Source organism: Manacus vitellinus, unplaced genomic scaffold, assembly GCF_001715985.3.
Source record: "Manacus vitellinus isolate BGI_N305 unplaced genomic scaffold, ASM171598v3 scaffold_9_pilon, whole genome shotgun sequence".
Classification (NCBI taxonomy): Eukaryota; Metazoa; Chordata; class Aves; order Passeriformes; family Pipridae; genus Manacus; species Manacus vitellinus.
Genome location: NW_021940917.1, coordinates 16,148,043 through 16,163,935, shown reverse-complemented (window position 1 = coordinate 16,163,935; position 15,893 = coordinate 16,148,043). Strand labels below are relative to the sequence as shown.

General features: G+C 42.5%; 1 protein-coding gene across 4 annotated transcripts in view; it reads left to right on the top strand.

Moving 5' to 3' along the window:
* The window catches only part of KCMF1 (potassium channel modulatory factor 1), a 48,491-nt gene extending 35,792 nt beyond the window's left edge, over nt 1-12,699 (top strand). For all 4 annotated transcript variants that reach the window (XM_029965388.1, XM_018086083.3, XM_018086081.2 and 1 more), the window contains 4 exons: nt 2,561-2,662; nt 6,827-7,001; nt 9,298-9,580; nt 10,538-12,699. In XM_029965388.1, coding sequence (XP_029821248.1) covers nt 2,561-2,662; nt 6,827-7,001; nt 9,298-9,580; nt 10,538-10,799 — 822 coding nt within the window. In that variant the 3' untranslated portion in view covers nt 10,800-12,699. The remainder of the gene's footprint in view (nt 1-2,560; nt 2,663-6,826; nt 7,002-9,297; nt 9,581-10,537) is intronic.
* Nucleotides 12,700-15,893: the final 3,194 nt, after the last annotated feature.

Sequence of the window (15,893 nt, the reverse complement as noted above, 5' to 3'; positions counted from 1 at the left end):
CTGGCATTTTTGCCTGACTTCATATTCATTGGGATGGGAACTCTTGAGCATGGAAGGAATGATCCTAGAATATTAACAAGCTTTCTTCAGGCCCCTCTACTCTCCAGTCTTATCTCATGGGACTCCTCCAAACAAATATTTTTAAGAGGCCTTTGCTGAGGTCCAGGGTTGTGAGATTTTTTTTTTTCATCTTCCTACCTGCCCTCAGAATTTCAAACTGCACCAAGGTTGCTGCAGCCAAGGCTGCCTATGACCTTCACATCCTGAATTAGCCCTTCTTGTTGGTGAGTATGAAGTCCAGCATAGCACCTCTGGTCGTTGGCTCCTCTGTCACTTGGAAGTTACCATGAGAGCAATCCAGAAACCTCCTGGGTTACAGTCATGCTGTGTTGTCCTTCCAATACAGATACTGGGGTGGCTGAAGACCCCCGTGAGGACCAGGTTCTGCAAGTGTGAGGCTGCTGCTATATGTCTCTAGAGGACCTGCTTGATGGATTGTTCTTCCTGGTTAAGCGGCTTATAGTAAACAACCACTGTAGTGTCACCCTTGTCTTTTTGTTGGTGTTGGATTTCAACTTAGTTGGACTGTTCCAAATCAGATGCAGTGTAAGTCTGCTGGCATTGTAAATACAAAAATTTTAGGAGACTTCATCAAATGTGGTCTCCGAGTCTCGTTTCAGAACAGAGGTGCAAATTTTCTACTATTACATTGCACTGCATCAGCTTTCTCACCTTTAGCAAGGCAGTGACTAGGCTACTTGTACATGAACTTCGAGTACTAGGCTGTTGATACTTTGTTGATAAAATTGAGAAGAGCTTTTCTTGCAATGAAATGGACGATCTGAGACAGTTTGAATGATCTCTGATTCATTCTTGAGGATCACAGTTAACTCTTGTTGAGGTTACAGAAATGCTGTCACTTAAAGTGGTTGCTTTGCACATGAATAGGCAAGTACTGGCAGGTATTCTGTGAGTATAATTGACTTAGGACTTTGGAGTCATCATTCAGGGAAGCATGGTGATTTCTTAATACAAAGGCTAATAAATTCAAGAGAAACTTCTGACTGCAGGATTTGTTCATGCATGTTCTAGTTAACAGTGATTCTTAGTTGTGTCACACTTAATCAGTGATGCAGCAGTCTTTGTTGTGACTCTTGTCAGAGCTTAACTAAATTGGTGTTTGTGTGTAACAATTCTTTAGTAAATTCTCTTGGTCAGAGTTCTTGAAAGTTGAGTTGATGTTAAGAATTAGGGTTGGTATACTTTGATTCCTTCCTTCTCTTGTAACTTTTTCTTAGCTGGTGTTTTTCTGAGGACTGAGTCTCTTTGGGCAAATATGTGCAATTTATAACGCCTTTGTCCTACTAGCAAAGAACTTTCTTTTGCTTTGCTACTTTCAGGAGTGTGTTGTTTTTCATGAGTTGGGTTTCTGCTTCCTCAGAGTAGCTTAAATGAAAAAAGATTGCTTTGAAGGTGCTGCATTCTCTTGGTATGAAACACGTTCTTGAAGATTAGGCAGCTGTAATGAAGTTTATGGACTTCAGAACCGTCTGTCCAGTACACATCCATTCCTATATCCCTACAGAGTAGCTGTATGGTATGTTGGCTTAGTTGAGGATTTATTATATTATGCTGTGATAAGTTGTGCCCTGTAGTGTGTCCACTTGTTTGCTTCTGTAGTGGTGAAAAATCTACGAAGACAAATGCTAAACATGGAAAATAAGGGGGGAGAGACTGTAGCAAAAAACTTTTAAAAATGCCTGGTTTTCTGCTCAGAACTGGCTCCTAAAATTAAAGTGGCATTAGATGCAGCAGTTGCTGTTGAAAGCAGCTGAGATTTTACAGTAAACTTTCTTCAAGACCTCGTTCTCACCTCCATGAGAGTAAGACAGACATGTGCACTATTCTGTAGGTGTCCTTAATGCCCTTGGTCTTTGAGATCTGCTGTCAACAGCTTGGGTATAAGCATGAAGAGCACTGGGAGCAAGAGGTTTATGTTCCATCCCAGCTACTGTAAAAAAAAATGGAAGATGCTTTTCAAGCTGTTTGTGGAGTCATTCAAAAAGAAGTCATAATTATGGCAATTGTAGTAGTAGTGTATGTCTGCCTAGTTAATGTGTGCTTTGGTTTAAAAACAAAACAAAACCATCCAACCACTGCTGGGTGGGATGGGTTTGATACTTAGCCAATACTTATGGGCAGTTTCATTGATGCCTCTGCTGAGATGAGTGTCAAGCAGGCAAATAGCACTCCTGTGTAACTAGACTTCAGTCTGTGGCAGAATTGGCATACAAATACTAATTTTCAAGACACTGAAAATAGAATTTGCAAATCATAACTCTGGTTTTTATAGTATTCTGAAAATCATGAAGTAAAAGATTACTAAATTAATATCTGCAGTTCAGTACATTTTCTGGGTTTGTTTGAATATGTTGACATCCAGGGGTTTGTGAATACCTAGAATGTGATTTTAAAAGCATAAGATGTTTGACTCAATGATGTAAGTTCTATTTTGTAAACTTTATAAAGTCGGAGTTTTTTTCTTGCTTTGTCATTTCAGATTTGTCCAATATGCGCAGCATTACCTGGAGGGGATCCAAATCACGTAACAGATGACTTTGCAGCTCATCTTACACTGGAACACAGAGCTCCTAGAGATTTAATATCCTTTCCAAGTTGAGGCAAAGAAGCTAGACTGTTTCACCTAGCAGCCACGATGTCTTGGTTTGATTTTTGTAGTCAAGGGGGCATATTTTGGTTTTCGTGAAATTTAGGTTGGTAAACATATTGTATGTCAAAAATAAACAGGTTCATTTGCTAGTCTAAAAAAGTATAAATGCCAGACTGTGCACAGACTGTAGGTATACTTGAAAATGCTTTTTGCTCTAACAGCAGAAAGAACTTCAACACAGAGAGGTTTTCCTACTTGCACTGTGGTTTATCGTGCCTGATCATTACTCTTGATGCTATTTTGTGTATCAAGATTCAGTAGTGTGCTTGTGTGTATTTATGGCATCAAGATGATTCAAGCTTAGCTGGTTTTGACAGAAGATTTTAAATTTGCTTAGCTGATTTTAACAGAATCATCTAATAATGTGATTTCGTAGTGTTACTGATAATTTGTAAATATTTGGGAAATAGTATGCTGTCTTTCAGTTACCTTAGCAGCTAGTTATGCAGATTTATCTGTGCTTGATGGCTGAAGAGGTGGAACTGTTAGGGATTTTTTTATCCTTGTTCTAGGAATATTTTTCTTTTTAAAAATATTGTCTTCCTCCGTAGAATTAACTGATGAAATATATTTTGGGCTTTTACTTAATGACATGCAGGCTGTGTAGCATCCCTGCAGTAAGTAATCTCTGAACTATTCCTTTGTGTCTCATTTAAACAAACAGACAAAAAGGCTGCATTGTAACTTTGATAGTAGCTTTTTGTTTAAAGATTTTTAAAAAGGGAAAAAGAATAGTCTAAGAATATTAGTCACGAAATCCACTCTGTGGACAAGCAACAGATCAAGGAGGGCATCTTTACAAGTTGGCTCCCTTAGGACCTGTTCCATAAAGTTGTCATCCAAGTTTTCTAGGAATCTTCTGGCATGGTTTGTCCAGCTGTGTGATGCTCCCAGTTAATTTCTGGCAAGCTGAAGTCCCCATAAGGACAAGGGCAGTTGACTTGGAAGTGTCCCTTAGTTCCTCAAAGAATAATTCTTTGAGGCATCATCCTGGCTGGGAGGTCTGTGGCAGACTCCCACAATGACATTTGCATTATTTGTTTGCCCCTTGATTCTTACCCAGAGGCTCCCAACTGTGCCACTGCCAGCTTTGAGCTCCATACCTCCTAACTCTTCTATTACACACAGTGCCATCCCTCCACCTCTCCTGCCCTGCCTGTCCCTGCTGAAGAGCCTGGAACCATCCAACAGGGCACTCCAGTCACAGGTCTCATCCCACCAGGTTTCACCTATGCCAGTGATGCCAAATCTCTGGGACTGGGCCAAAGCTTCGACCTCCTCTTGTTTGTTCCTCATGCTGTGTGCATTGGTGTAGGAACATTTCAGGTGTGGTATGTTGTAGTCAACACCTCATGAGGCAGATGGAGGGATCCCATTAGTGCTGCTGTCCTCAAGTTTTGGCACACCATCCCATCACTCATCACTGGCGAGCCTGGTATTTTCCCCTTCCCCCTTCCAAGCCAGTTTAAAGGTCTGCCAGCAAGCCCCACCAGCTCCTGCACTAGAACTCTTTTTTTCTTTCTGAGGAAGGTGCATCCCATCAGGTGTCAGTAGACCAGGTGTTGAGTAGATCATCCAGTGGTCAACAAACCCAACATTTTTCCGATTACACCAACCTCAGAGCCACTCGTTGACCTATTCCTATCAGTGTTATTCCTTGTTACCGCAGGGATCGAGGAAATCACTACCTGTCCCGGGCCCTCAGGTTTCTCTTTGTTGTTTTGTTAGTGCCAGTTTGAACAACCAATAATGGGCAGTAATCAGAGGGCCTTATTAGACTGGAGAGTTTTCCAGTAATGTCCCTTACCAGAGCCCCTGGGAGACAGCAGACTTCCCTGTGAGTTTGGTCTGGTCTACATTCCCTCTGTTCCCTTTAGAAGGGAGTCACCTATTACAACTAAGTGCCTGATGAGGCTTTTTCTAACAAGATTTACATCCCTAATAACTATGTAGCACTATACCAAAGGTTAGACTGTGGGCTTCCAACATTGGCTTGACAGCTCTGTAGGCCAGGAAGTTTAAATTTTTCAAGCTACAGAGTGAAATTAATTTCCTGCTGAAACGCACAAGTTATTTGATTAGAATTCAGGCTTCTGCAGCATCTTCTCCCCCCTAGAATCAGAGATGCCACCAGATGACTTTTAATTAGGGAATGTTTGAGCTATAAAAAATAATGCTTTCAAATATAGAAGGATTCAACTGCTGGTTACCTGGGAGAAGAGACCAACCCCCACCTGGCTACACCTTCCTTTCAGGGAACTGTAGAGAGTGATGAGGTCTCCCCTGAGCCTTCTCTTCTCCAGGCTCAACACCCCCAGCTTCCTCAGCGTCTCCTCATAGGACTTGTTGGCCACACTGTTCCTGATCCAGGCCAGGATCCATTGGCCTTCTTGGCCACCTGGGCACACTCTGGCTCATGTTCAGCTTCCTGTCAATCCAAACTCCCAGGTCCCTTCCTGCCTGGCTGCTCTCCAGCCACTCTGTCCCCAGCCTGTAGTGCTGCAGGGGTTGTTGTGGCCAAAGGGCAGGACCCAGCACTGTGCCTTGTTGAACCTCATCCCGTTGGAATCAGCCCAACTCTCCAGCCTGTCCAGGTCCCTCTGCAGAGCCCTCCTACCTTCCAGCAGATTGACACTCCCCCCAGCTTGGTGTCATCTGCAAATTTGCTGATAGTAGACTCAATCCCCTCATCCAGATCATCAATAAAGATATTAAACAGAACTGGGCCCAACACTGATCCCTGGGGGACACCACAAGTGACTGGATCCCAACTGGATGCAGCCCTGTTCCCCACCACTCTCTGGGCCCGGCCCTCCAGCCAGTTCCTAACCCAGCACAGAGTGCCCCTGTCCAAGCTGTGGCTGCAGCTTTTCCAGGAGTGTGCTGAGGGAGACAGTGTCAAAGGCTTTGCTGAAGTCCAGGTAGACACATCCACAGCCTTCCCCTCATCCACCAGGCGGGTCACCTGGTCATAAAAGGAGATCAGGTTGGTCAGACAGGATCTGCCCCTTCTAAATCCATGCTGGCTGGGTCTGATCCCTTGTCCATCCTGTAGGTGTTGTGTGATATATTTGTGTCTTTTTGCAATAGCCAGAAGCTCTCTCTTTCCATGAGGAGTGTAGTAATTTCTTTCAGTCTTAAGTTCTTGACCTCTGTGATGTTGGGAGGTTCTGCATCATAACTGTGATTTATCAGAAGTACAAGGTACACTGCCCTTATTGTAGTAGATACCATACAAGTGGTGAGCATCCTATTACAAAAATAAAAAGCATGGGAGATGGAGGACCTAAGCTAAAAGTCTAGTAACAGTTAAAGTATTAAAGTCCATGTTATTTTATTTTTCACCAGTGAATTATACTAGTGATTTTTAAAAGGAAGCCTTATCTGAACTGCCTTGGAGAAATGCATGTTGTCAACTTTATGACAAAAATAATCTTTAAATAATCTGTTGATTGCATCAAAATTTATATGAGAGAACCTGTAAAAGGTTTGACAGGAAATATAAGCATCTGATAGGGAGAAGTGGAGGGAAATGGGAAAATGAGAAGCATCATTGTCATAACTGGAATTAGTGGTATTTCTTCTGCTAAAAGAAGAAAGGGTAAAACAAAGGGGTGTGATGGATGTGCTGAATACTCCAGAAACCTACAGTTTTCCTAAGGACTCAAGTGGTGAAATTTCTTGGATAAAAGCATGAATTACAGAAGTGGAAAGGAATACAGTAATTATTACGTAATTCCGATAGGAGTGGCAATAAACTTTTTAAATATTTTTAACACTTAACATAAGAACTGGGGAGGGAGAACCAAATCCCTATGTCTCAGTAGTAAGCTTGGCTGAACGTATTTTTTTTGTTTGTTTGTTTTCATATCACTGATTAGAAAATTTTGATCCCCTCAAAAAACAACAACAACAACAAAAAAATTACCAGATCAGTAAGTCTGACTTGCACCATAGCTTCAGTGTGTGCATCAGAAGTTGAATCATTACTTTATGAGTGGAGAGCAGTGTGCATCTGAGCATTTCACCCATCAGATGTCCTGGTCATTTAACACTCAATGCCAAACAGTTCTGTTTTCTTAACACCTTGGCTACGATGAATCCAGTGGCGTTCGGCATGTACGTAGGATGTTCCACCCAGGCCGGGGTTTGGGAGGCCCCCGTGCACGTAGATCAAACATGCACTTTACTACCAGTTCCCCTGGTGGGCTTTCATCTTCTCAGAGTTCCTATTCTCCAAGCAATAGAGAAGCCATGGATCCTATAGCTGGTAAGAGCCACAACCACAGATTTTACCCTGATGTCCTCCTCTCACGTAAAACTCAAGGTTTCCTGCTTTCTGTTGCTGCGAAGCTGCTTGTGTAGATGGATCCCCCAGTGAGCAGAGTGCTTGTAGCTTGTGCTTTGAATTCCAGGCAGTGTAAGGCTTATTCCCAAACCTGTGTGTTGGCACTGAGTATTTGTGTAGGTGCTTGTGTCCAGCTTCCATCACCTAATTTAGCATGTGTCATTTTAATTTGCCACGTGAAAAAGGTGTTTATATGGAGGAGAGCATGTCTGAAAGAGGATGGAATTAGCTCAGTTTGATACTAATGGACGTTTAAAATTGGTTCAGTTTGCCTCCAGGCTGCTGTTCAAGTGCCAGGCTTTTATTTCATATTTAATATTACAGACTTCATTTTAAGATGTACATCTAAATTCGTTTATAAACTTACTGTTGCAAGTATTTGAGGTCTGTTTTGGTCAAGGTAAGAAAAATGGTGATGAGGGGAAGAGTGTCTTATTTTCAACACCAAGATTCCCAGGAATACCTTGTTTGGCCTGTGTTTAGCTTTGATTTGAAAAAACTGGGGTTTTTACAAGAAATTAAAAATAGAAAATAAAGACAATTCTGAAAACACATATAGCTTTGCCTGAGGGGAAATCTAAACATTTTCATATGCTGGTCTTTGACCATGCCAGTGTAAGACTCAGTGGCTCTGGTGCTCTACTGACCTGGTCAAACTCATTAAATTATCTGTGAATAAATTAAATTAGCCCTTCAAGAGAAGAAAATAAGTTAAGCAAGGTCACAGGAGGTCTGAAAAAGACTCAGGTTTGTTCAAGGAGGGAATATGTTCATGAAGCTTCCAGTGCAAGGCATCATCTTTCTCTTCTAAGGGCAGCTAGTTCAGCACAGTTAAATGTGGAGTGACTGCTGAAGTTTGTTTTCAGCCTCACAAGACCTTCCCACTTAGCAGCATTACATGTGGAGTAAAATGGGCTTATTCTGCATCTTTTCTCTTTTGGTGGAAGCTGTGATTCTGCATTTAGAGTGCACTGAGCTGGGTGTCTTTCTTGTTCCAGGACTGTCTCGAGTTCACACCTGCTTCCAAAATACTGTTTTGCTATCATCTAAGCTTAAACTTATAGTGAGAATAAATATATCTAAATCATGTCTGGAAGTTTTAACGTGGCTTCCTTTCTGCTGGCATAATAAATAGGAATGACCACAGTAATTTTTCTGTTTAAATGAAGTTTGTAGCATCAGTGACTTTTTTTTTTTTTTACAATTTTTTTCCCTCCCCGTGGCATTCTGTAGTAATTAAAAGTTATAAAATCTTGCTGTTGCTGTCACTGCTGGTGAAAATTACTTGACCACTCTGAGTTTGTATTTTGCTTTATTCCCTCAAAGAAGGCTTACTTTAGAATGGTTACATTTTGTTAATGCAATGGGAGAAAAATTGTCATGACCTCCGTAGTAATTTTGTGATGTGGAAGAGAGGGGCAGGAGCAGGATTGTCTTCTGCTTCCTCTGCTCTTGCATCAACTGCAGCAATTGGCTGACATAAGAAGTACCTTCTACACAGGGTGTAGAAGAGATTCTGCAGTAATACACTGAGCAGTAATTTGCTGCTAATACTTATTTCAAAAAATTCCTTGTGGATGAAACTTGCAATAAGCATTCCATCCTTCTGATTTGGAAGACTTAAGAACAGAGGGTTTTTTTAATTGCTAGGCCTTCTCTGTGATTCCAGCAGAAATAAAAATTCCTACAAAATGCTTTTGATGTGAAGCAATGATTCAATATGTTTTCTTAGCTAAATGTTTTTTATTAAAAGTTTGAAACAATGGTACAGTTTTTCTCTTGGCTGCAGCACAGCTTTCCTCTGGGGCAATCAGGAAGATGAAGCTTGTGCTTTCAGGGAACAATTGTTGAAAGGAAAAAAAAAATCAACCAAAGTGAAAATGAACAAGTTTCTGGGTCATTTGGTATTTTGACTTGAAGTCTCAGAGAATTGCTGCAGAGGACATAATTTGCCAGACAATATCTATGGATTGGCTCTTAATCTTCCTCACCTTCGGAGCCATTAAATGCTCAGACTTTAAAAAAAAAAAGTGTTGGTTTTTTTTGGTTTTTTTTTTTTTTTTAAAGAGTTTCGTGGGCTCTCTGAGCATTGTTTGTTCTTTGATGTTGGTGATTGAAAAAAGAAGGAACCGATGCACTGAAATTCAGGGTGTATTCATTCTGTTGTGTGATGCTCATTTAAGATCTTTCATCATAGTAGCTTTCTCTTCTCTGGCAGAGCTTTTATCTCAGCTATCAGGTGTGAGGCGTTCTGCAGGAGGACAGCTCAACTCCTCTGGCCCTTCTGCTTCTCAGTTACAGCAGCTGCAGATGCAACTGCAGTTGGAACGACAACATGCACAGGCAGCAAGGCAACAACTGGAGACTGCACGCAATGCAACCAGACGCACCAACACGATCAATGTCAACACCACTATGACACAATCCACAACAACAACCAACACATCTAACACAGAAAACAGTCAGCAGACTATCCAGAATTCCCAGTTCCTTCTTACAAGGTAACTTGTTCAGTGTGTTTACCTGTGTTTACCTCTTACAATTTCTGTTTACCTTAGTTCTGGTGGAGATACAGAGCTCAGTGAAACTTAGGTGTTTGGAGTTAGGCACATGACTAGGGTGGTGTTAGTTAACAGCATACTTACCTGGTCTAGAAATTATACTTAAATCCCAGGGTTATTTTAAAGAGGATTCACCTCCTATGGCATTCCAGTTCTTTCAAAATATTGACTATTGACCTGAAATAAAGGTGTTTTCCACATTTCCCTTGCCATGCCCTCTGCAAGCATATTTTTGTTTGTTTGGTATTGTGAAGGAGTGTGGGAATTTTAACAGCTCCTGTGCCAAGCAGCCTGGATTTGAGTCACAGGGATTTTTATCTGAGTCCAAAATAGTACCATGTGACATCTTTCAATCAGAAACTCATTTGAGAACCTTAATCAAGGCACCTGCAAGTGTCATGGATATTGTGACTTTCAGAGCTGGAGTGAGCAGTTTCCTTGCCCCTATCAGGACATGCCCTGTACCCTAGGAGAAGTGGTGGAATGAACGTTGTATGGTGCTTCAGCAATCCAGAGGCTTTACATGTAACGTATTTTATGGCAAATGTGAGCTTAAAAGTTGATGTAGAAACAAAGGAGGCACTCAACTGAGAAACTGAGAAAGCTCTCCCTAAAAGACACCTGAATAGCAGGAAACCTCATAAGTAGTTTTTGATTCTCCTCTAGCTTCAGTCTGCACTTTGAATGCTGTTGCAGGAGCAGGGAAGGGGTGAGTTGTTAAATCCGTACCTGTCGCACTGCGGGGCCAGAGGTTGCCGGTGCTGCACGTGTGGAAGGGCAGGCAGGACTGTCCTGAGGGAGCGGCTTTTGAGCACATCTCTGTGCCTGTTGGTGGTGTCTTTGGTGAAATGGGCTTTTAGCAACTGCCTGTCTTCTCTTCCCCTTGCTGCTGCACAGGTTGAATGACCCGAAGATGTCGGAAGCAGAGCGTCAGTCAATGGAAAGTGAACGGGCAGACTGCAGCCTGTTTGTTCAGGAGCTTCTACTGTCCACTTTGATGCAGGAAGAAAGTTCCTCCTCAGATGAGGATGAGCGGGGGGAGATTGCAGATTTTGGTGCTATGGGCTGTGTAGATATTATGCCTCTAGATGTTGCTTTAGAAAACCTAAATTTAAAAGAGAGTAATAAAGGAAACGAGCCTCCTCCACCTCCTCTTTGATGACATCCCACTTTGCAGACAATGTCCTCTGTGCTGTATTTGCCAATGAAAGTGGACAACAACTATCTTGGGTTTGTTTTGGTGATTGTAATTTCAGGTCTGTCACTCTTGTTACATTGTGTACATTCAAAAGAAAGAGAGAAAAGATATATATGATAATCATTTCCACTTAACTAATTTTTACTTCTAGCAGGTAAATGTAGGTTGCAGTGCAGAGCAGAAAGCTCTGTGTCCTGTACCTTGACATGCAAAAGGCTCTCCTAATACTCCACATTCAAACTGAAGAGGAAAAAAAAATGAAAAATCTCTAATGAAGCTGCTGTGTGTATTTATGAATATTAATGAATAAAAACTGCTTGGATGGTTTACCTTAACTACTGCATGACGTTTTTTGCAGCGTGCATGAGTTTTAGTGACCTTGTCATTTAAAAATTTAAATACAAGGAGTAAAACTATAAAAAAAACACAAAGCTTTCCCATTATTCAAAGGTTACCTGAGGAGAAGGTTAGTGCCGAGTAGCAGTTTTGTGGCCACAAAGTAGCTTTTGAATAATATGTGACAGAATGACATCTTCATGTGCTGTTCCTGCACAGGATGGAAACTCTGCAGTGGGATACATTGTCGTGACCAGGGTGTGGCATTTTGCTGTATGTGACCATTATGTTGCCCTGTCAGCCGTCACCTCAATGTGTGGAGTTAATCTTCATTTTATGCATCTATAGGAGACACAACAGTAAGGCCACTGCTGGAAGCTACTGCAAGGGGCTTTTGTGTGCCCTGAAATCAAATGACGTTCACTTTTGTTTAAAGCTTTTCTTTGTTGTGGTTGTTAAAATTTTTTAATTGTTAAATATGTTTTATTCAGGTGTAGACAATTCATATATTCACTGTGTTTCTTAAAAAAAGAAAAAAAAAAGTTAACCTGGATCATATTGTCTTAGTTTTAAAAAGCCTTTCACAGCCTCAATCATATTGAGTTATTTATGTATTTGCTTCATAGTTTGCAGAGACTTGACGGTATCAGGAAAGCTAGAGGATTTGGATTCCCAGACTGTCAGTATATTACAATGGAATTCCTAATGCTAACTTTAGCACTTTTATTTATTATTTCTTTTGGTTATTTTCTCTGGTATGAAAAAGTTGACAAAGCCTTTTAGTTGAATCATGCCACCTACATGCCTATACTGTTAACCCTACTGGTTTGAAAAAAAAAAAAAAAAGAGTATGGTGTTCTTGTGCATAGAAATTTATATAATAGCCCCAAGGCAAGGACAGGGGTATGTTTGGTTTTGGTTTTTTCTTTCTTTCTTTCTTTTTTTTTTTTTTTTTTGGTTGTGTGGGGTTTTTTGAATGTAAAGTTAGATTATAAAAACAAAAGTGCACACAGCTTCTGATGAAAATTTAAACTAGGCTTATATCATAATGGTGTCTTTCCAGATCTCTCACCTCACCCCCTCTCTCTTTCTCTGTATCCTCCCTTCTCAGCAGCATTGTACAGACTTGGACACCATGTGGTGTTCTCAGCAAAACTGTGACGTGTATGCTAATCCAAAATAACAGCAGCAAAAGAAACAACCCCATAGACTGAACTTTAAGTTCCCTCCTTTTTTTTTTTTTTAAATCATCAAATCTTGATTGTTTCCATGTAGAGCAGCACTAGCTTTGTTGGGGTTTTTTGTGGTTTTTTTTTTTTTTAGTCTCTGCAACAGAAAATGTTTCAAGGGAAACTTTACATGCGGCCTCTGGTTATCCTGAGAGTTACCCCCAGTAGGGACTTTTTTTATTGATTGATTGTTGAGGATTTTCAAAAATTTTTCAAGCTGTAGTTTTTCAAACACATCTTCTGCACATTACAATAAGACAGACGGTTCAATAAAGCATTTTCAAGACTGTTGTTCAGTTGATTTTCTTTGGTTTTGATGTATCATGCAGACAGTTCTGTTCCAGAAATTTCTGCAGCTGTTTTTAATTCCAGCTGTATATTCCAACACAAAATCAAGTCATGTAGACATCCTGAGTGATTTACATAAGCATGTTTTGAAACCAGATGCTTTGGCCAGTGATGAAGTACGTAGTCCTAAACTCTTCACAGGTAGGTGAATTCAAGATTGCACAGACCAAGATGCATTTAAAAGAGGCTCTTCTCGGGTGTGGTGTTATTTTGTATTTGTGTGGCTGGTCTCCAGAGGATACTTGGATTGCATGACTTCCAGACTCCACTCTGCTTGCTTTGAAGGGGATGCAGACCAGTACTATCCATACTTAGAGACTGAATGTGTGCTGACTTGGGTTTAAAGGTATCCTTGGGCATCACATCAACTCTTACAAATCTTCAGTTGTTTGGGGGTGGAGGTTTTGAGTGGTTTTTAGGTTTAAAAATAATACAAAATGACTACTTGGAAGGTATTTATTTGAGTAGTCTGCCAATTCCTATTTGCGGGGAAGTGTGTTTCCTTCTCAGAGTAAGCTTTGTCAGGCTAGTATTTGGGGGGTATTTCCAAAACATTTATTTTCAGGGTGCTTTGGGCTGCAGTGAAAACAGCCAGCAGCAGCTTTGCAGCAGACTCGTGTAGAGGGTTGGTTATTCTTCCACGTGAGGGGGCAGAAAAAACAACCCCCAAACTACTTCCCAGTACACAACATGGACACCACCCTTCCAGAAAAGGGAGCCTTAGTACTTGGCATTTGCACAGTTCTTGGGTGCAGTGAAACCTGTATTGTGAAGGGGTGATTAAGGTCACTTAAAGAATCACTGGCAAAGGTACCAGCAAAAGCAATTTTGATACAAAAAAAGTTCTGTGGCCACGTTCACTCTGTTACTACGCAGATAGAAACACAAAGGAGAGTTTTATTGGAGTCAAACTGGAACAATGTACACAGAGACAGGGGATGCAAAAGGGTAAGGATGGAGAATGCGCTCCCTTTGAGTCTGGAGGTTCAGAGTGAGCCCCCTTGCCAAACTTAGCCTTGGAATTGCTCAGTGGTTTACACCTAAAGGATTTGGCAGCACTTAATCACTGAGTAATTTAACACTCACAGAATGACTCAATAGGATTTACTACAAGCAAAAGAGTAGCTTAATTATGACTCTAAGATGACAGCGTTGATGCTACACTTGCTGTAGGGCACTGAAATGGATTCACACACACGCAGACGTGGATGTTTGCACCTGTGTGTGTGTGTGTGTGTGTGTGTGTGTGTGTGTACAAAGGTACCTCTTAAAAATTCCCCCTGAGTTCAGTGAAATACCGTTGAATGCCTTTTGCATTTCTCCATGGGCAAAGGGTTGAGCCTTGGGCAGGGGGTACCAACCCAGGCCCCATTGTCAGTTTTCAATGACGGTCTCTGAGCTCTCAGACCTGTGGGTCGATGAGTTCCGAGAGGCATCCTGCTCCAAGAGAGGTGCTGGCACAGCCACTGTGGCCCAGGGGACTTCAAAGGGCCTCATTTGGGATCCCTGTTCATAGGGTTTCAAAATGCTTGGCTTTAGTCATCCATCAGTTTCCATCCTGGCCTCAGTCCAGGTCAATAATTTTCCTCAAAAGTCCAGTAACAATAGTATTGTTTCACTCTGCTGTGATTCAGACAAAAATGAGTTTCCCAGGCTACCAGCTAGAAAACAGTTTGTTAGGCAGCAGAAATTCCTGGGAACAGGCAGTGTTACTGACGAGCCAAGGGGAGCCTGACTGCCCGTGGGCAGGATGTGCAGCACCACGGGCGGGTCCCGAGCTGCTCACAGGGGGTGTGCTGGGCCTGGAGTTGTGCCCGTGCACTGAGCGGGCAGAGGCACCCCCAGGGCACCCCCAGCTGCTGGTGGGACACCAGAGCTGCACTGTCAGCAGAGCCCGTGCCAGCCTTCATTCCAGCGCAGCCTCCGGCTGGTAAGGACTGCCAAAGAGCCTTCTCTGGGGCAGACAGAAGGGCATACAGTCATTCCAATACTTCATAACAGTTGAAGGGATTGGAACAAGGGTGTTGAAGGTGGGAACAAGTGTGAAAAGCTGTTTGGAATATCGCTCTGGTCCGTTTTTGTATCCTGTGATCTGTTTTAATCAGAGGTCTGGTGGGTTTTTTTTTCTGTTTGGGTCAAAGCCAGAGAAAGACATCACGTGTGATAGTGAAAATGCATTTTAGCTTGCATCCACCTCACGTTTTACTTGGGGTTGTGGTGACTGCCTTCATCAGTTTCCTGGGACTGTGAGAGGGTGGGGGGGCTGGTTGTGTTCAGGGAAGTTGGGAGGTTCCCTTCTCTGCCCTTAGCTCAGGGTGGGTTTGCAAGACCTCCCTTCTCAGCACGGAGTTGTGCTCCCTGTTAGCTTGTTGACAGCGCAGCTTGGCACAGAAACCAAACATCCAGATGTGTGCACACCTGCAGGTGAGACGTGTCTGTTGTAAAGGAGCAAAGGCAATTCCATGCCACCAGTCAGAAGGCCCTGGAGGCAGACAGGTGCCACTGGCTCCTGGGGCTCTCGGAAGACCTAAACCAGGAAAGCTCTGGGTACCTTCAGCATGTGAAGAGTTTTCCAGTTACATCACTGAATCTTTTCCCTGATGTAGCTGACCTTCACTTCTGGTCTGCCTGCTTTGTCAGAAGGACACTTTGCTGTTTTGAGGCTGTTGTTTCGTTTCAGCTCCTAAGGAACAGGAGCGAAGTACGGATGCCCAGCACTGGTGGAACCCCCCCTGCAGTGCTGTGTCCTGTGCTGGAGGCAGAGTGACCATGCCCTCCCCTCCTTGGCAGCCCTGCAGTCCTTGCAGCCAGTCTCATACAGCCCTTCCTCCAAGCTTGCTGCTGGCTCCTGCCTTCCAAACACAGCGGGTACAAACGTGCTGGCCTCTGCACAAAGATTTATTTGCAGGTACTTACACGTCCAGCACAGGTGTTCAAAAGTTACTCATGGATAAAAATGGAAAAGGAGAACGGTAGGGGGGAACCATGCAGCTTCTGGAGTGTGCTTCCACCACACAACCTTTAACACAGCAGTGGCCCTTTGCCTCCTGCAATATCCAACACAACACAAGGATAAGCACACTTAGGATGTGGTGGTAAAAGCAGGGCCCTGCAGCTGTGGGGTGTGCAGGAGAGGTGCCAT